Genomic DNA, 19,471 nt, shown 5'->3' with positions numbered 1-19,471 from the left:
TATGATCGATGATTAGACCATGGGGCGCGTGGCTCCATTTTATAGAAATCTCAAAATGTTAAATAGGAATTTTATTGACTACTTTGCTTGAGAAGTCCGGTTACTGGTAGTCTAGACGTCCATTGCCAATATTTAATTGGGGCCGCTGAGACACTGAGACCTTCAATCGCAAAGAAGTATATGACAATATCCTCATAAACTCATACGTTTGATCGAATCGGCGAAACGCTCCACCATTCTTCTCGACGGAGGTGATGTTGAAAGATGGCACCAGGTGAGCCATTCTCCATTGACATTTCCTACCAGAAAAACGACATTGAACCAATGCATTTGTACTCTCCCCATTGATGACCCACGCTAATTCAAGTCATTCATCCTCAAAATCATTTATCACAGAGAAACTGAAACCAGAATTGAACTTCAGAATCATACGAGGGTGATAGATGAGAATAGCACGGCTGGGATTTTGCTTTAGGCAGAGAGTTGACTCCAGAGATGTGATAGGATAGATTCTAAATCGTAGATAAAAGCGCTGTCTAAATCAACAAGAACAGCACATCAGGTTTGAACAGGAACCAAGTCTCACTTCCTTGGCTGGGCCTCCAGTACCCTTTTCAAATCAGTGTCCCTTTGTTTCAGAGACTCAGATGTCGGAAGCCCATATGCTTCTTCTGTCTGTTGCACGACAATCTGGGCCCAGTCCTCACCGTCTAAACCATTTGGGGGATTCCGCTAAACATCTTGATATGGAGATAGCGAAGTATCTTTGAAGGAGATGTGAGCAGCATCATCCCAACACGCTTCAATGGTCTCCGCTAGATTGCGCATGAAGCAACCCAGACCACCAACCCCTCCTCCATGATTCCACCCCTTGAAAGGACCAGCAACTGCCCAGCGTGGCCCCAGACTTGATTCCATAACAGTATCCACATCCTCAACAGTTGCGACGCCCTCCGCAACAATGTGACACGCCTCACGGAACAAAGCAAAGCCAAGTCTATTACCCACAAAGCCAGTAATCTCCTTCCTCAGGACGACAGTGCGATGGCCGGCACCCAGACCCTTGACATAATCCTCTGCAAACTTGACTACATCATTGCTTGTGTACTTGGAAGGTATTATCTCAATCAATGGCAGGATATGCGGCGGGTTGAATGGATGGACGATAAGCAACCGTGACTTGTCTTCGAGATCCGCCGCCTGTTGCGAAGCCAAGATTCCGGACATTGAGCTCCACAGATGCGTAGAGCGAGATACACACCGGACCACACGAGCCCATGTGCTCTTTTTGAAATCCAGGTTTTCCGGTCCTTGTTCTTGCACTATGCTTGCTCCGGTACAGGCTTCCTCAACCGAAGAGCAGAACGTGATGCGACCGCTAGAGGTGTAGCTTTCGATCAAGGAGCCATCCGTTTCGGTATCCTCTTCCAAACCAAGATAGACTGGTAGAAGGGAGCGAACGTGCTGGTCGAGATCTTCGCGAGTATCAAATAATCGCAGAACGCCATTGGTGTACTTGAGATGTAATGCGGCAAACGAAAGACCTATCGTACCCAGGCCAATGAGGGCAATCGTGTGCGGAGTGGTTTCATCCATCGTGGATTTCGAGAAAGAAGTGGGTGAAAGGCGAATGCTACTGGCTCCTTGGAGGTAAATGAACGCAAACTCGGTGCTTCCCCGTCCCCTGTGACTCTCCAACGGACACTCTGTCTCCGGCCATCTTTTTACCTTGGGCAACCGAGCATTTCCATCTGCCGCGGCATTTTGAGCCGGGTATCCTGGGAGTGGCGATGACCATGGCCGTTAGGGTCTTCATCTCGCGCACATATTTGAATTGTGCTTTGACCCCAGTCAGCCGTTGATGCCAATCTGGTTTCGTATTGTCATCGATCTATCTTCCATCTAGATTTATTATCTTCTTTATATTCATAGGGTATTAATTGATAGCTATATATTTTAATCTTTCTTCCTCTTTTCCTTAAGTTTCCTATAGGACTTAATAGCTTCTTTTATATTTCTTATATTTTCTTCTAAAATCTATCAATCATATTTAGTAGACTAACCCTTCTATTTTACTAAGAAGTATCTCTCTTTATTAAATAGCCTCTTATTCTTAATTGTTACAACCCAACGTACGGAGTACGAATACGGTGCGCATATCTCGTAGCACATATCGGGTATTTGGGTTGGTAACCTGACATGACGACTAGTTAGTCGTCATAGTGGCTCTTTTGGTAAACGCTCTACCTTACCATTATTCCTAGTTATGGGGTGGTGTCAGGCCCACTTGCCTTAACAATAAAGTAGATAAACAAGTAATTAAGGCTAATCTATATAAATATATAGTATTAAAAGCGTAATATCTTAATCGCTCTAAATATAGTTTATTATCTTCTATTAAAGATATAGAGGTATAATATAGTATATAGGTTTTAACAATAGGTTTAATAATACTAGGAAGTAGTGGCACTGTATCTAAAATCACGTTTCACGATATTACGATAAGCTAAATTAAAAATCGACTAGCGCGTTTTAGAATAAAATCGAAAGGAATCAAGCGGTAAAACTGATCACGAGCAGCCCTGTACCACGTTGTCTTTTATTGACCAGCGAGCTGTTTTAAATAGCGGTGATATTGTCCCCTACAGCCACATACGCCATTTGCATCTCAATGGATCTTTCTCAACTTCCGGATATCACCAGTCTGCTTGTCAGGCCAGATAACCCTCCACGAGATGATCTCGAAGGAATGGACTACGCACGATGTGTAGCTCTACACAATTACCTGATCCAATATGCCTGGCTCGCTGAAGGCCGCCCACTAGCAACTCTGAATGCCAACAGCAACTTTTTCACGGCCTTCGGTGATGAAGCTGAAGCTGAGGCTTGTCGTCCAAGGCTTGATCCGTCACTGGCGGCGTTCCTTGACACCGCTATGGTGTCTCCTTTCCCTTATGATAATCCTCACGAGTACCTCCCATTCTCTGTTTTTGCATGGGGTATCGATGGGCCAGAAACACTTTTTGACGAATTTACAGCTGATATTCACGATCAGCCCGTTGATAGCCTGGTGCGCTTGTACGCTGCGGAAACGAGCTTATCGGCTGAGGAAGGTGGTGGCGGGGTCATCTACCACCAAGGCTTCCACCGCGTCGCAACCTTCATGCATCTTGATGACTTCGGCTATGGCTTTCCAGTTGAGGCTAATTCATACGCTTGGAACCCCCTAGAGACACTCCTCACCAATTGGATCGACCTTATTCATATTGGAAAAGTTGTGGCTTCGCCTAATAAAGAATCAGCCTTATTTGACTTCGAGAAGATCGGGCCCTGGGAGTGGCGGCCCTATAGCGATTCCCAAGTTACTACGTGTGTCGCCGAGTGGGATCGACTGTGTCAGGCTATTGAGGCGCGCATCTCACAGCTACCACACCCACCATCACTGATTAGCCCTAGCTCCGGGTCTAATATAGACAGTCTAGAGCCATTGGTCGCATCAGCTATCCTAAACGCTGCTTTAGTGCCTAACCCTTCCTTTGCACATGCGTTTCTAACGCGCGCGAGACGGCCTCAGTTCCGCTACATTGCTCCAGGCCTTCTCTTGCCACCCGCTGACTCGGCTAGATTTACGGCAGCGCAGCCATTCAGCGTATTGCCCCGATCTAAGTACACTGCACCGCCAGTATGTCTTTTCCCCGCTGATACCGGAGACCACCGTCCTATCCAGCTCACAAGAACAACAACTCCATTTTTATTGCCGGACTTTTATTCAAGGTCCACCAAAACTTGTACACCATCTCGCGTCTCTGCAGGCCTATATACTGAAGCAGTGGAGAGAAACGGCCGTGATGTGGCCGAGGAGGGATTTCGGCTATTGCTTCCGTTCACCTTTAATGGTGATTCGGACAAGAGCGTGGCCGCACGAAAAAGCGATGGGTCCCTTGTTGACAGAGGACGCTTTTCAGAGCTCTTTCAGCATGGATATAAGCCTTTTGGCGGTGACTACTACCGCTCCCAGCGGCTGGAGCGTTTGCTGGGTTGTTGGCGCAAACTGGTTGAAAAAGGCGTCTGGTCTGTGGGGGCGGATGGAGTAGAAGGTACTATCGATACTTTCAAAGATGCTGAGTCCGACCGCTCGGAGGACTATTATATCCCAGCCACGTGGTAGGTATACCAGATCACACAAGGGAAGCTTCGGCTTTACATACCAGGTTGCAGGCGGCCCATCGTCCGTGATACTGCAAACGCCAGCGTGGTACGCCGAGCAAGGCATCCACTGTGCCATCTTCCACATTCTCCAATCAAGTCCTTGTTTCCCATTCGCAGCGCCGTTGACGAGACGGCAAGCCTGCGGGAAGTTACCTCCTGATTCCATGAGGTTGCCCATCGGAAACTCATCAACTTCACATCTAAATCTTTTGGATGGGAACCTTACTTGGGCCGCGGTTCGGTATGCCTTTATGCGCTGGCTTTTCCATAGTCCTTGGTTGGCACCAGGAGCCCGGCCTGCTGCAAATGGCTGATAGATAGTCTTTCCGTTCAGCAGCTTGTCGATACCCCACCTTTGGTTATCACAAATCTCATCCCAACCCATGCCATAGCGGCATGTATATGTGACCACACAATCGCAGGTACTCGTTGTCTGGCCGCCGCCAAAATTGAGAATCGGCCACTGGCCATACGAAGATCGGCCCGCTACTGTCGCTGGGACTCCAACGTTCGGTTTAGATGGAGATCCACCGAAGACCCACCCAATTATACCGCTAAGGATTTGAAAGCCGATGATGGCTGCAGAGGCGACGGCAGCACCATAATCTGTGCTAAGCCCTGTGAAAATAGTGACGATCTTGCCACGATATATTCCAACTCGACTTACACCGTGACCACAGCTCAACTGCTTAGCTGGAATACCAATATCCAGGGCAGTTGCTCAGGAAATGTAGCAGGACAGCGTGTATGTAAAAGGTAAGTCTGAGATCAAGAAGGACCCAATAGAGATATTTATGGCATTAAGTGATCCTAACCAGACTCGGCGAGAACAAAGTGCTCCCGGAGGAACGTTCCCCAAACCCAACGCGACCATCACGGCGCCTGGCGCCACCGGCGCGCCTACTTACTACACAGCAGCCACTGCGGCTTACCCGACCCAAAGTGGAACCATCAGCGAGTGCGGTAACTACTATCTCGTTGTAGCCGGTGACGACTGTCCTACCATCGACCTGCGCTTCGGCCTGAACTTTAGCCAGTTGCAAGAGTATAACCCGTACCTTAACTCCACCTGCGGCAACCTGTGGCTTGATTACGATATATGCGTCGCTCCTGTCACCCCGGAGACAGTCTCAACAGACGGTAGGTGCCCTGCGGGGGTTACCTGTGTTGGGAGTGCCTTTGGCGATTGCTGCTCGCCATTTGGCTACTGTGGAACCGGGTCAGATTACTGTGTTAGCACAAGCAACGGCACCGCGACACAAGACGGCACCTGTGGGCCTGATTATGGGGGCACGACTTGTATTCCCAAGTTCGGAAACTGCTGTAGCATATACGTAAGTGATGCTGTATCGATTCATGACCATCCTTCCTAGTCACTGCAGTCGCTGATCATAGACATAGTGTTACTGCGGAAATGGTACCACCTATTGTGGTGCAGGGAACTGCTACTCTGGTAGTTGTGACACTGATAATGGCGGCCCGTCCACAAATGGAGAATGTGGCCCGAATTTTGCTGGAAACAAGACTTGCACTGGTACCCAGTTTGGCACGTGTTGTTCCAGTTCTGGTTATTGCGGAAGCACCAGTGCCTATTGTTCTGAGTCGAACTGTTATAGCGGTGCTTGTGCGTAGTAATGCTACTCTGACTATGCAAACAGGAGGTTCTCAATGTGTATATCATGTCCAAGTCGTATTCAATATTTGCCACCTTTTCAATCTAGCTGATTAGATACGAATGGTGGCATACTAAGTTACCCCCTTCCATGTATTTATTCACAGAATTCCGAATAATAGGCCAAAAAGACATTCTTTAGATTGGTTTTACCGCGAAGAGCTTTAGTATAAACGATCCTGCTAGATCAAAAGAAGAGATCAGGCTTCATATTTATGTTATAAGCGATTACTAGCTGCTGATGGCAACAGCAAAGAAAACTTCCTATTATGGCCACCGTTATCTGATTATCTTCGTATCATAGTCCCGGATGGCAGAGTATGTTTACGATATGACTATTCTATTGATCGACCTGATTCGTTATATGAATATGAGGCTACATTCCTGCCTCTGCACTATGCTTTATGGAACCATTTTTGTACATAAGCAGGTAATATGAACGGGAAGCGTTAGAGCACATCTAGTCGACGCACACGCACCGTTCCTAGGAACGCGGACGGCCAAATTTACTGCGACCATTAGGACTGTCGATCCACACGCCCGACGTTCCGTCGTTGTGAATGGAAGTGAGTAGTTCCACATCATTCTATCGCTACCTAACCAATTTCTGATGCTTACTTCGATCTTCTGTGGTAAACATATGGATAAATATGACCATACTTAAGTATGAAATGAGACTGGCGGCAATAAGATATAAGGCTTCACGTCTTCCAGTGGTCTCTTACGGGATTAGCATGAGGTCCGCAAAAAATACCCCAACGCGATAAATCCGATTCTGTGTCCCTATAAGGGCTAGTCCTGAAATAAGACGAAAGTAGCATATGTATAGTGACATCTTGTTGTGACAATTTTTAGGTCGGATAATATTGAAGTGTTATGGTAGCAAGCGCCCTCTTGTTATATGGTATACAATTTGAGCTATAACACCCCTAGAATTGATAGCGTGGGGAGGCAGCATCGAAAATCGATCCCGATTTTGCTTCGAAGCTGTTAAGGCAGTCCGTGATGCAATTGGCGGTGACCGAACGGCGATGCGCTTATCACCTTTCAGCACGTTCCAGGGCATACGCATAGAAGATCCAGTTCCTCAGTTCACTGATCTCATAACCCCGTCTGAGGGATCTCGGTCTCGCTTACTTGCATCTGATCGAGCCACGGATGTCAGGAAACGCGGACAAAGATGTTCAGAATGATGAGAGCCTTGAGTTTTGTATAAAAACGTGGTCAAAGGCTAGTCCGATAGTCCTGGCGGGAGGATACACTGCCCAGAGGGCCAGCAGATTGTTGAACTCTACACTCCAGGATGAGGTGGTTGCATTTGCCTTTGGCAGACACTTTATATCCAATCCCGACTTGCCGTTCCGATTGGAAAAAGACATTGCTTTGACGCACTACCACCGCGACACTTTTTACAAGGTAAAACACCCTGACGGGTATACGGATTACACATTCAGCGACTCTTGGAAGGAATCAAATTCACTCTGGATCTAATGTCAGCATTGTTATTACGTCCTACAAGAATAAGAGATTTTATCAACCATTTTGTACTAGGGTAAATGATTTTGGCATTTCGGACCGACACATCCATGATAGTGTGGAACTTTCAATCATCATCGTGTATATTCTTAAGTTGACCGATTCTCAGCGCAACTCGCAGACGGGAAAGAGGGACATTTATCCTTGATCTTTCCTGGTAACCTTTTGGGCATGTCAGAAGTATTCCAGGATTACAACAAGGCCATTTTAGCCCTAAAGATGACCATAGCACTTTTATTTTGCCGAAACACAGACGAAGAATGATCGCTCGTCCAAAATCAGTTAGACCGCACACCCCCGTTACCCCTGTTACATTCCCCAGAAAGATCTGACGAGTTTATTGCCTAGAAGAACGCGGGGAAATAGTGTCATGCTTCTGCAGGTGTGTCACATTTTCAGCCATATCCAATAGCAGCTCACGCTATATACCAGTTGATTCAGCCTAATAATATTGTTGCTAGTCCATTTCTTCACGGCTGAATGTAGTGATCGTGGCACAACACAACTGAAGTTTTATACTTGAAGTGTCATTAGGCAAAAGTGTCCTTTCGGTCCAAAGGAACCTCTTTTCTTCTTGAAGAGATATTGTTGGCGGCAAAATGCTGCCATCATCCGACTGCAATTCGGCTACGGACTACCAGAAGCTATATAAACCGACCATGGCATCTACAATTTGACCTAGCAGACCTACCTATACGCATGAGTATATCCAAATCAACAAACCTTCTTCGTCTAATTTGATTCCATATCCATTGACACTATGCTTTCCAAAATCTCGATACTCACTCTCCTTACCAGCAGTGCCTTTGCTGTTCCGCTTGAGGTTGAAATCGAGAAACGCATCAACTGTCCAGACGTGCACATCTTTGGTGCGCGCGAAACCACAGCAGCTGCTGGATACGGCTCGTCCAACACAGTCGTCAATGGCCTTCTCAGTGCTTACTCGGGCTCTACGGCCGAGGCCATCAACTATCCTGCATGCGGCGGACAAGCATCATGCGGGGGCGTGAGCTACTCGAGTTCAGTTGCTCAGGGCATTGCAGCTGTCGCCTCGGCTGTCAACTCCTATAATTCGCAGTGTCCGTCGACAAAGCTCGTTCTGGTCGGATATTCTCAAGTGAGTTGTATCTCGCGTACTTTGCATGGAGCATAGTGTATCTAATCATGCTCCAGGGTGGTGAAATCATTGATGCAGCCTTATGCGGCGGTGGTGTCCCCAACCAAGGCTATACCGACACTGCAGTCCAGTTTTCGGTCTCGGCAGTGAACATGGTCAAAGCAGCTATCTTCATGGGTGACCCGCTGTATGTGGCAGGGTTGTCGTATAACGTTGGAACATGTGCAGCTGGAGGCGTACGTGATTTTCTTCTTTTCTTACTGGATTTTGCAATGCGCTAACACTTGCGACACAGTTTGATGCACGTCCTTCTGGATTCTACTGCCCGTCGGCTAGTAAGATCCAGTCATACTGCGATGCATCGGATCCTTACTGTTGCAACGGTAGTAACGAGGCAACACACCAGGGGTATGGGGCTCAGTACGGTGAACGGGCCATTGCATTTGTCAAAGGCAAACTAGCTTGACAGAATGTATAGTGAGGCTGTCTCTGTATATACAGACCCTTGTGGGGGATTGTGTCTGAAATCCAGACAGGCTTAGGACTGTGACACCCCGGTGGTATGGACAATAGAATGCCAGATAATGGTGATATATGATGGAATTGCAAGCAGTACTTATTCATTTTCACTTCCAAAGTTCTCTATGTCATGATTCAACGCACATTAAGTATAGCATATGAGACATTGGTACGTCAAAGTTGTACGTGGTCACTCACCAAGTCAACCTTCGAGGTGAAACAAGGCCAAATGACGTAGTGTAGGGATAAGGATGCGGGACCTCGAATCACTTGGCTAAAGTCACTAATCGAAAGTTCAATTGAAGATATTTGTGTTCAATGATTTGAATTGTGTATTCTAGTGGAAAGACGGAGACTTCGGAGACCAAAATGGCCAGAAGCGAACTGGACAGCTACCCCACCACGGAAGCCCAATCCAAGCTTCCTCCATTCCCCATGGCCTCTCACATTCCCAACCTAAACTCTCTCCGACGAGGTCGAGGTCGAGGTCGTGGTACAGGGACAGAAGATACGAGACTCCCGTCTGGAAAAGACCGCATCGTTCAAGGCACAGACAATGACGCAAGCGTGTCCCGCCTGAGCGCCGTGGAGCTAGGATACCTAGAAGATGCCTACGCGACAGCATTGACACCCGCCGGGTGCGCGACGCGAAGACTCCCAATCATTAACAGAGGTAAGATCTCTTTCTCATGCCATATGATGCTATTACCGAGGATGGAAAGGGTTGAGACTGACCTAGGGACCTCCCCACGCAACAGGTACCTATGTCCGCACAACAGCCATCGACCAACTCGTGGCGCGCTTCCTCGGTCCGTCCTCGCCGGAAAATACACACAAAAAGCAGATTATCTCGCTAGGCGCGGGGTCCGACACGCGTTTCTTCCGATTACTCTCATCGCGCCAGACCCCGGATTTCGTCTACCACGAGCTCGATTTCGCTGTCAACGCGACTGCGAAGATCCGCGCGATTCGCTCGGCGCCTATACTGCAGCGGGTACTGGGGATTGAATCCTCGGAGGTGTCTTCAAGAAAGAATAATGGAGTTACCGTGTCGGAGGCAGGCGACGCGCTGCATTCGCCCTCATACCATGTTCATCCGGTTGATCTGCGGTCGCTGTGGGCATGTAGCGATCCGGCTGTGGCACTCCCAGGTGTTGACACAACATTACCGACGCTGTTGATCTCTGAGTGTTGTTTGATCTACCTGTCGCCCCTTGAAGCAGAAAAGGTGGTTGCGTTCTTCACACAACGGCTTTTCGGCACCGGGCATACATCATCTGGGCCCGACGACAGCTTGCAGGTGAAGCAATCAGGCATCACTCCGCTTGGGTTGATTCTTTATGAGCCTATTCGCCCGAATGACCCCTTCGGCCAGGTTATGGTGTCAAACCTTGCGACGCGAGGGCTTCAGCTGCAGACGCTCCATAAGTATGCATCCCTTGGGGCGCAGCGGGGTCGCTTCCAACAGCAAGGCTTCCAAGATGGCCAGGCTGCGGCTGATATTGAGTTTATTTGGAAGCGATGGGTCAGCGAGAAAGAAAAGGAGAGAGTTGCTGGGCTTGAAATGTTGGATGAGATGGAGGAGTGGGAGTTGCTTGCACGGCATTATTGCATTGCTTGGGGTTGGAGAGACCGTGACGATATCTCGGCCTTTGCCGGATGGAAAGATTTAGAGACCCAGCAAGGCGAGTGACTTCATTTGTGAATACTGGATCTGCAATGATCCAGCTCTATAACGAAAGATTATGATACATACATAGTTGAACATGCACAACAATATATTTTGAGTCAGAAGGACCCCCTGATCCTTTGGATTTGGAATATGTATATACAAATGAGGATATTGCTTTCGCAAATACAGCAGGTGGACCGAGCTGATGGTCAATTTACCTACTGGTAGTACCCTCATGAGGTACACTCAATATTAACCACCAAACACAACATACTGGAGCTTGAGTGTCATAGTATGGCTCTGGGTGGGAACCCGACCTGTCATATATTGCCAGATGCATGGGACCCCGCAAAATGAGAGGTTCGATAGGCCACGCAGAGACTAAACATGCGAGGAATCTCAACATCCCTTGCAGCAACTCAAAACAGACTTCGCTGGCAAAGTATCATCCGCGAGGTAATGCCACCCGCTGCAGCCGCATCAGATTTCTATACGAAGCCGACCAAGCCGACACAAGGATCACCGGGCATATGGAGTAGTGGGAGAAGGATACGTGAAGGCTATGAGTTTGCTGGTCCCGAATGTGCGACTACAGTATTGAAGGAACTATTGAAGGGAATCCTAGCTAATGATGTGTTAGATTTTGTTCAGCGAGGCAGGTAACAATAATGCGAGATCTAGTACGGGTTATATCGATATAGATACTAGATATTCGCTGTGTAGATATCAATCTATCACACAGAATCATAATGCGGACAATTTTATAGAATAGAGGCTCTATACGGAGTGCGTCTTTGATACTCCACGTCCAATATGCCATTAGTGACGATCGTACCCCTAGCGTCAAAACCATGCCACTAGGGCATTCAAAGTGACTACTAGCTGTCAACCGTTTCCCCATCTGATAGACAAGTCCCACACATGCTCAAAGTGATGATAAACCGTCAAACCCCTCGTAGATGGTGTGATGTAAACTCCTAGGCCAAGCCTAACCATAGCCTCCCCAAGGCGATACGTTGACAACCTGAGATGCAAGGACGGTCTGAATATCTTGGCTACTCGGTTCCATGTCTATCAAAGAAAGCGCGGGTCAGCGGGAGTCCTCGGAGGACCCGGTAAATGTTATCATTGGCTTTGGGAATGGATATGTGCTGGATATTATGACGATCAACGGGCCCAGAACAGGGCAGCCTTGTGGGTTTGATTGGGATTGACAGCCTACCCGGCGAAATAGTCGGTTCCTTATTAGGGCGATCTGTTGTCCCGCGTTGATTCGTATGCTTGTGGATTGCTCTCCTATTCCAGATCCTATTCCAGAGCCTTGTTTATATTGCTGACAATTTTGCGTGTACAGCGTACATCGCGTGTAATGCGAGAGCATTGCGTCATTTGATGATATCTGTTTGTCCAAACAAGATGACTCAAACGCTGCCAATGTTGCCAATGTTGCCAATGTCGCCAATGTTTGCGAGTGTTGGCGAAGGTCAGGAGTGGGATGTCATGTGAGAGATAAGATTGGCATGTCGCGCCGAGTAGCCCGTTCTTCTTCTGACCCTCGTTTACTCCAGTCCGGAGCTCCGCACACCTACCGTTGAATGAGGTCCTGGAGATGACTCCACAACATCAAATACCTTCTAAGCTTATTGGCCTATCTCCCCCGCCAAGCAGGAACCATCGGGGTAATGTCATTTACCATTGGCCGCATGTCATCGCTTCCCCTGGCGCTAACCCTCTAGTGGTTCCATGTGGCTGTCCACTAGTGAAATTTGCTTCAGGGGCACAACGCTTCGGGGGTCCAAGGAAGCACGCATGATTCCTGTTTCGGAGGCGCAATCATGGGATTCATAGGCAATTAAGGACGTGGAGCCACTCATGAACGCCAGGTCTGCCCTGCACCGGAAATGTGCGCATATCATCCCAGATCTAGCTCCCTTTCAGGTTAGTACTGCTCGTGGGCCTGAGGGACCGGGCCCTGCTCTCAAGACTTTACAGAGGCCGTGTTCTTTTTCTTAGTGCTCTCTCCCTGTCTCTTTGCCTTCGCTCGTCTTGACCTTCATTCTCTGTGAACATCGTGTCTGTCCCTGGCCTTTGGCCGTACGTCTCGTCACTCGTTTGACATAGCCATTCACTTCAAATATTCATTCGTTTATTTAAATTGACCGAGCTGCCAAGACTTTTCCCCCTGACAGAATGAAGTTCCAGGTTACATCCACCCGCGCATTGGGGCTTGTCGTCCTCATTGCAAGCGTTGAAGCCGCCAAACATGGCCATGGCCACAGCCGTCACCATGAAAGTCGCGATCTCGTTGTGGAGAAAAGAGGTGGACAGTGCGAGTTTCCCACCGACGCTGGTCTGGTCGCCATTACCCCAAACGAGGAGAATGGCGGATGGGCTATGAGTCCCGATGAGCCCTGCAAGCCCGGAAATTACTGTCCTTATGCCTGTCCTCCCGGTGAAGTTTCTATGCAGTGGGATCCCAAGGCCACCTCCTACTCGTACCCCATGTCCATGAACGGTGGTCTGTATTGCGACGAGAGCGGCAAGATCCAAAAGCCCTTCCCCAACCGTGACTACTGTGAGTCGGCTGCTGGTATTGTGAAGGCGCGTAATAAGGCTGGAAAGTCCGTTTCTTTCTGCCAGACCGTGCTGCCCGGAAACGAGGCCATGCTCATCCCCACGCTGGTTGAAGAATTAGCCGATCTGGCCGTCCCCGGAATGTCATACTGGTGTTCTACGTCTGCCCATTACTACATCAATGCCCCTGGTGTTGGTATCGAGGAAGGCTGCATCTGGGGTACCTCCGACAAGCCCGTTGGCAACTGGTCCCCGTATACTGCTGGAGCCAACAAAGACGACGATGGCAACACCTTCCTGAAGCTTGGTTGGAATCCTATCTATCTAGAACCTACCACACCCTTCCGCAATGTCAAGCCTGACTTTGGTGTCGAGATTGAGTGCGATGGCGGCGGCTGTCAGGGTCTTCCCTGTAGAATTGACCCTGCTGTCAACGACGTCAATGAGATGACCGGGGATTCCTTCGGTGGTGCTGGCGGTGCTACGGGGTGTGTTGTGACCGTCCCTAAGGGTGCGACTGCGCATATTGTTGTCTTTGAGAACGGCGGTAGCGGCGGCGGCTCGTCCGAGACCACCCAGGTTTCCAGCAGCTCCGCTACATCAAGCAGCACTTCGACTCCTACCCCGACGAGCACCAGCACCAGCACAACGGAGACCCCCACCCCTACTTCCACGTCGACCTCTACCTCGACCCCTACCCCGACCTCTACCTCTACTTCAACCTCAACCTCGACCTCGACCTCGACCTCTACCTCTACCCCTACCCCATCGTCGACTTCGACTTCGACTTCGACTCAAACTTCTACATCTACATCCACATCGACCTCTACCACCTCCAGCTACACCACAACTCGCGAGTTGACAACCGTTTCAACAACCCGCTTGCCCAAGTCAAGTCCGACGTTCAGCTATACATACCAGCCACACGTTCTGACGGGTTCGGCCGTGCTTGAAGGCGCCTCTATGACCACCGCCGCTGCCGCCGCAACTTCCTCAAGCACTAATGATGCTATTGGCTCCACTGTCTCCAAGTTGACCTTGGCCTTTGGTGCCATGGCTGCTATGGTCGCTCAGTTCTAAATCAGCTTTAGCTGACTGTACATTATTGTAAATATGTACAGGTTGTGTACAGACACTACTTGGAAGCATCTCCTACGCACTTTCTTTGCCTGCGGCAATCACCCCAACTCCTTCGATTCTTTCACATTTTTAATTTCGCTTCTACATAATCTCCCTTTTCACGATTTCCCCCATTCGCTGGGTGCCCTTTCTTGACGACGCTCAACGTTGGCCTTTTATCTCCGATTCTGATACTTTGCTTCATGATTTTTATTTATATATCCCTTGGCCCTTCAGCATTTGCTTTTTCTCACTTGGTGCTTATCCCTTGTTCTTGCCTTTGATACGCATGGGGATTTGCTTGGTTACATATGATGATTGGGTGACATCAACCATGTCTTTTTGGAATGTTCTTTATTAGGAAAAATATGTGTTTTATCTTTTATTCGTCTATCCATGGGGATGCACTTACTACTGGATACAACCTGTTGTGCACGACAGATCTCATATATTACATATTGTTGTCCGCTCATTCTCTGCTTGTTCAGTGAATTCTCTTCCATTCTTTGTGGTTAGGCTTCATGTATCGACTATGGCACCTGCCTTCAAATCTTGAATCTTGGATACCATTGAAATCGGCATGCATTATTTCCGATATACCATGCTCTGCGCGTGCGCTTATAACTCTTGACTCTATCGTGTGCTGACGCTTAATATACATCAATCCATAGCCTCGATATACCAAGGCCATTTCTTCCCCAAATTATGCACCTCCATCCCAAACGCCAAATCCCAAAATCTCAAGCCCTCCCTTCCCCAGTAGGAGTAATCAAATCAGGCCTTCTGGCATAAACGGCCAACGCATTAAAGTTCTGCTGCCTGAGCTCGCGCATATATCTTCGTTGCTCCACGGAGGTGTCTTTGAAATTCGATGAGTCGTCGGTACCATGGTACATAGTGTATATGCTGAACCCAATGAGTCCACCTGCTATGCATCCGATGATGATGAGGAAGACGTAAAGAGGGTATTTATCCGGGTCGCTCATGCTGCTCCGCTTGAGTAGGTTCGCAACCATGATTGTGGTTTGGGTCTCCATTTTGGATGGGATGGCAGGCATTTTTGTGTGTGGAAGGCGCTGTAAGGAAGCAATCCGTATGTTAGTTATTGAGGGCAAAGGCAATGTAAGTAATAAGAGCTGAACAACACATACAATGGTTCCGTTCAGGCGTAATTACAAAACTGAGATGCGACGTTGATATCGGAGTGGGCTTTGGTAGATCGTGGTCTATGCAGAAAGAAAACTACAGAAACACTCAAGACGTACGCCCTGGCTGCTATATAAGTAAACGGAACCTGCACGCTAAAATCTCATCCCTCTATCTACAATCACACAGCAAGACTGAAACGCGCAGCGGATGCTAAAAGTGAGCCATCCAGTTGTGATATTATTCCCGAATAGGTATGGCGGCTTCGAAATATCCGCCAATGATGTCAGAACCCGAGCCGACCAATCAGAGGGGCCCATAGCTGGTGGGTCAACGTCTTAGGGTCGCGTTAAATGGACGCGATGTTCTAAATTTACGGGGTTGGAGCGATCGTAGCCTCGTTCTTTTTCAGGTACCCCTCTCTTCGGCCCCAAATGAGAGATTTCTCCTGGTTCGATTGTGCTCTGGCTCTATATCGGGTGCTGTTCTATTGTATCTCCTGTTTGATTGGCTTGAAGGTTCGTTTCGGTGCGCTCTGGCCTGTTGGGCCCGCATTGGAGCAGCGATTTAAGGGTCACTAGGGAGTATCAGTCTCTTTATTCGGGTTGGTTATGTCTCAGGTCAGGTATACTAGACCCTGAAACTTCTCATATCTTTGGGGCTCGTCCAGTGTAAGACCAAGGCGACCCACTGGCGCTGTACCTTAGGTAGGCATGTCCACATTGTGATCACTGATCACCCCGAGGCCAGTCATATCTTTTTTTGGCACTTGCCACGGCTCTAAAGGCATATGGCTGGACCATACATAGATTATATGCAGGCACCTGCCCGTGGGCAGACTGATATATCAACTTAAGTGCCATTGAAGAGGGAAGGGGCGTGTTCTGAACGTCCTTTCCCTGTGGTCACCTGAGTAGCGGGAAGAGAACAACCTCGTAGCGTAAGATCTTAGAATCTCCATTGCATCAATCCTGACAGAACGGGTTCGACCCCAGCAAAATTCTGAAAATGGTGCCTTGGGTCTTCGGCAGCGCACTCACAGTCACCACTATGTCGATCCATACCCCATAAGGGACAACTTCGAGTATCTCCAGTCCAAATACGACTCATGGCCTTTCTGGCCTTCACAATCTTTCATCTTAAGATGTTTTCGCTCTCGGTAACCTCGCGCCTAAAACCCGCACCTAATCACTCTCATTTCTCTTCACATATGCGCTCGGTTTTCTTCGAGATCTTTTCTCTTCAGCGTACTGTGACTTCTATGATGATTAGATGGTGCGGCAATCTCAAACTCTGATTCATCTTAGGATGCCATGTGTATGGATATACTATGGACTACTGGAAGAGCTTTTCACCCCTCCATGGGCATTGAGTGGTGGGAGTGGGATACTCCTGTCCTTTCTGCCTAGGTTCCAATCCTCGATTGTGCCTTTTGGGATTATGACCAATCTCGAGCAGATTTTCTGGTGGAACTATAGACTCAGACGCATCGCAGCCACCGAGAGGCAAACCTCCGAAGCAAGTTACCATCTTGCTGCCCATTCAGAAGTTTGATGCAGCAGCTCACCTATCTTCGAGGATCGACCACTGCATTTTTTATTCGAAACGCTTGGCGAACGATTTCAATTAGATGAAAGAATGAGGAGGGCACAGAGCAGAGCTTTATGAATTTACTTCTCAGTGAGTAAATAAAACGTTTCCCTCCTTGTTTTCCTCTGAGATCCAAGGCTTATTTATCACGAATACATAAGGGCAAGATATACGGGTATAAAAGAAAGATAATGAGAGTGACAGCTGTCAATTGATTTTTACTTATCTCACACTCAGAAAAAAGACCAACAATTGAGATTCCTTTAGGATATTTGAGTGGATAAACTGCGGCCCTAGTTGCCTCTGACAAAGTTCTCAGGTTTGCGAGACGTTTGGGGAGGCTGCTTATATTGTTCTGACGCTCACCCCTTATTTTAGTTTGCATGTTATTTTCTTTCCTTTCTTTGCATTTGATCAAAACTCCGGTTAAGTTGATATCGAATCTCGAACGTGTGGACGGTATACACATTTTGAGGTCATCGCGATCCCGAGGTTCACAGGTGCGCCCAACGGCTCAGTCAGCAAATCCTGACCCCGGGGCCCCGAACCGTGAATTTCACCTATACACCCACTTCTTCGTCACAATCCCCATGTCTCATCCAAATGGAGACGTGCGATCCATGCTGGACATGTCGCAACCGACGTATTCAATGCGACCAGTCTGGGGTGCCTTGCAACAAGTGCGAGAAGGCCGGGATCGAATGCTTCGACAAACGTCCGCTGCGGTGGGTCAAGGGCGTGGCAATTCGCGGAAAGATGCAAGGCCGTTCGTATGAGGCTAGATCAGATGGCGCTTCTCTGAATGGTTCTGGTATTGTTCAACCCACCCGATCAAAATCGAAGAAACCATCTCGCGCTCTGATCCAATCTTCTGCTGGCGGAAGTCTGCCGGTCACTTTACAAGACCCGTCCATGTCAAATCTGGATCAAGTTTCAAAATATTATTTAGACTATTGTGAGATCAGGGAGATCATCATTGAATATTAGTATATCACTAATTTCGAATCTAGATAATGACCGCATATGCAAATTGTTTATTGTATACGACAGCGACAGAAACCCGTTTCGGAGTCTGATCTCCTTGGGATTAGAAGATCCGGTCTTACAGAAAGCGATGCTTGCTCTTGCGGCGCGACATCATGTCAATACAGGCCATTCGTTTCATCAAATTCAAGCGCCGATATCTCCGGATCTTCTCAATGCCAATCGCGATGCGCTACTCTTCAAGCACCAGGCCATGGAAGCCCTCTCCCAGGCTCTCGGAGATAGGAGAATAGACAAAAGCGATACAACCGTCGCTAGTATTTTTCTTCTTATCTTCCTAGATCTTCTGGAATCGGGGAGCGACGGTTGGAATTTCCATCTCGAGGGGGCGAAGAGTTTGATTACATCCCATCAATCACTGTTGAAGTCACAGACTGGAATGAATAGCAGGCCTGGTCAGACAGTACAGGAGCTACGGGGTTTCATTTCGAGTCAGATACATTTGTGAGTTGTTCTAACTTAATCTTTCAAATGCCATGGAGTTATGGGAGATACTAATTAATTACAAAATAGGATTGAAACATTGGGATCGACCTTCTTACAACCGAAACTACTATCGAAATTCGTATTCGCCGACCAGGCAGAACCTCAGGCCCCAGAAGCAATTGAGAAATCATTCCTTGGATGTCCGGAGTTCCTGTTGACAGCAATACAATTCTTTTCCAATGAAAGAGATGCCATTACAGAGCAGCCTCACGATGATGCTGCTGTTCAAACGCACGTGCAAGACACCACCTCCATGCTGGAACTCATTCAAAATTTTGATTCTTTTGCGTGGGCTTCGACTCTTGAACACTCAAGACGGGCTTCCACTGCCGAAATTAACAATGTCTGTATTTTATCTCAGGTGTTCAAAACCGGGGCTTTGATATATGGCAGACGCGTTCTTGATGCGCTCACGCAAACTATCACAGAGCAGGACGATTTGGTCTCTGAGCTCCTAGGTCTGATTGATATTTTGACGGACGAAGAACCGCTTTTCAAATGTGTTCTGTGGGCTATCTTCGTTGCAGGTTTGGAGTGTCGATCTCAGGCCCAGAAGGACTTTTTGGTCGGGTCCTTGGAGAGATTCTGGACTGCTACAAGCTGTTTGAATGTAATCAACGCCGCGAAGATCCTGAAAGATTATTGGGCCCAGGAAGAGGGCCTGGGGATATCGTCGCGGTGGATATTTGATATTGGCCGTCTGGGTCGTGACTGTCTTCTAATATAATTCATGATACAAACCATACAGCTCATTTTGACAAAAGTCACAGAAATAGGTGATTCTTCC

General features: G+C 48.1%; 7 protein-coding genes across 7 annotated transcripts; 5 read left to right on the top strand and 2 right to left on the bottom strand.

The window, feature by feature from the left end:
* Positions 1-732: 732 nt before the first annotated feature.
* On the bottom strand, positions 733-1,596 carry N7457_009723 (uncharacterized protein; the record flags this gene model as incomplete). Its single annotated transcript, XM_057180766.1, has 1 exon — positions 733-1,596. One exon carries the CDS (start codon positions 1,594-1,596, stop codon positions 733-735), a length of 864 nt encoding a protein of 287 aa, XP_057029152.1.
* A 1,075-nt stretch (positions 1,597-2,671) lies between these two features.
* On the top strand, positions 2,672-4,168 carry N7457_009722 (uncharacterized protein; the record flags this gene model as incomplete). Its single annotated transcript, XM_057180765.1, has 1 exon — positions 2,672-4,168. The coding sequence occupies one exon, from the start codon at positions 2,672-2,674 to the stop codon at positions 4,166-4,168; it is 1,497 nt and encodes a 498-aa protein (XP_057029151.1).
* An 835-nt stretch (positions 4,169-5,003) lies between these two features.
* N7457_009721 (LysM peptidoglycan-binding domain-containing protein) lies at positions 5,004-6,455 on the top strand (the record flags this gene model as incomplete). The annotated part of the gene is made up of 3 exons (XM_057180764.1): positions 5,004-5,349; positions 5,447-5,543; positions 6,404-6,455. 3 exons carry the CDS (start codon positions 5,004-5,006, stop codon positions 6,453-6,455), a joined length of 495 nt encoding a protein of 164 aa, XP_057029150.1.
* Positions 6,456-8,177: 1,722 nt separating this feature from the next.
* Positions 8,178-10,746, top strand: ppm1 (protein C-terminal leucine carboxyl O-methyltransferase ppm1; the record flags this gene model as incomplete). The annotated part of the gene is made up of 5 exons (XM_057180763.1): positions 8,178-8,534; positions 8,591-8,770; positions 8,830-8,979; positions 9,402-9,726; positions 9,812-10,746. 5 exons carry the CDS (start codon positions 8,178-8,180, stop codon positions 10,744-10,746), a joined length of 1,947 nt encoding a protein of 648 aa, XP_057029149.1.
* Positions 10,747-12,915: 2,169 nt separating this feature from the next.
* On the top strand, positions 12,916-14,379 carry N7457_009719 (SUN domain-containing protein; the record flags this gene model as incomplete). Its single annotated transcript, XM_057180762.1, has 1 exon — positions 12,916-14,379. The coding sequence occupies one exon, from the start codon at positions 12,916-12,918 to the stop codon at positions 14,377-14,379; it is 1,464 nt and encodes a 487-aa protein (XP_057029148.1).
* Positions 14,380-15,158: 779 nt separating this feature from the next.
* N7457_009718 (uncharacterized protein) lies at positions 15,159-15,476 on the bottom strand (the record flags this gene model as incomplete). Its single annotated transcript, XM_057180761.1, has 1 exon — positions 15,159-15,476. The coding sequence occupies one exon, from the start codon at positions 15,474-15,476 to the stop codon at positions 15,159-15,161; it is 318 nt and encodes a 105-aa protein (XP_057029147.1).
* A 2,281-nt stretch (positions 15,477-17,757) lies between these two features.
* On the top strand, positions 17,758-19,411 carry N7457_009717 (Zn(II)2Cys6 transcription factor; the record flags this gene model as incomplete). The annotated part of the gene is made up of 3 exons (XM_057180760.1): positions 17,758-18,109; positions 18,165-18,642; positions 18,712-19,411. The coding sequence occupies 3 exons, from the start codon at positions 17,758-17,760 to the stop codon at positions 19,409-19,411; spliced, it is 1,530 nt and encodes a 509-aa protein (XP_057029146.1).
* Positions 19,412-19,471: the final 60 nt, after the last annotated feature.

The sequence above is a fragment of the Penicillium paradoxum genome (assembly GCF_028828445.1).
Source record: "Penicillium paradoxum strain IBT 22861 chromosome Unknown utg000007l_segment0_segment0, whole genome shotgun sequence".
NCBI lineage: Eukaryota > Fungi > Ascomycota > Eurotiomycetes > Eurotiales > Aspergillaceae > Penicillium > Penicillium paradoxum.
This window is presented reverse-complemented; position numbering and strand designations above follow the sequence as displayed.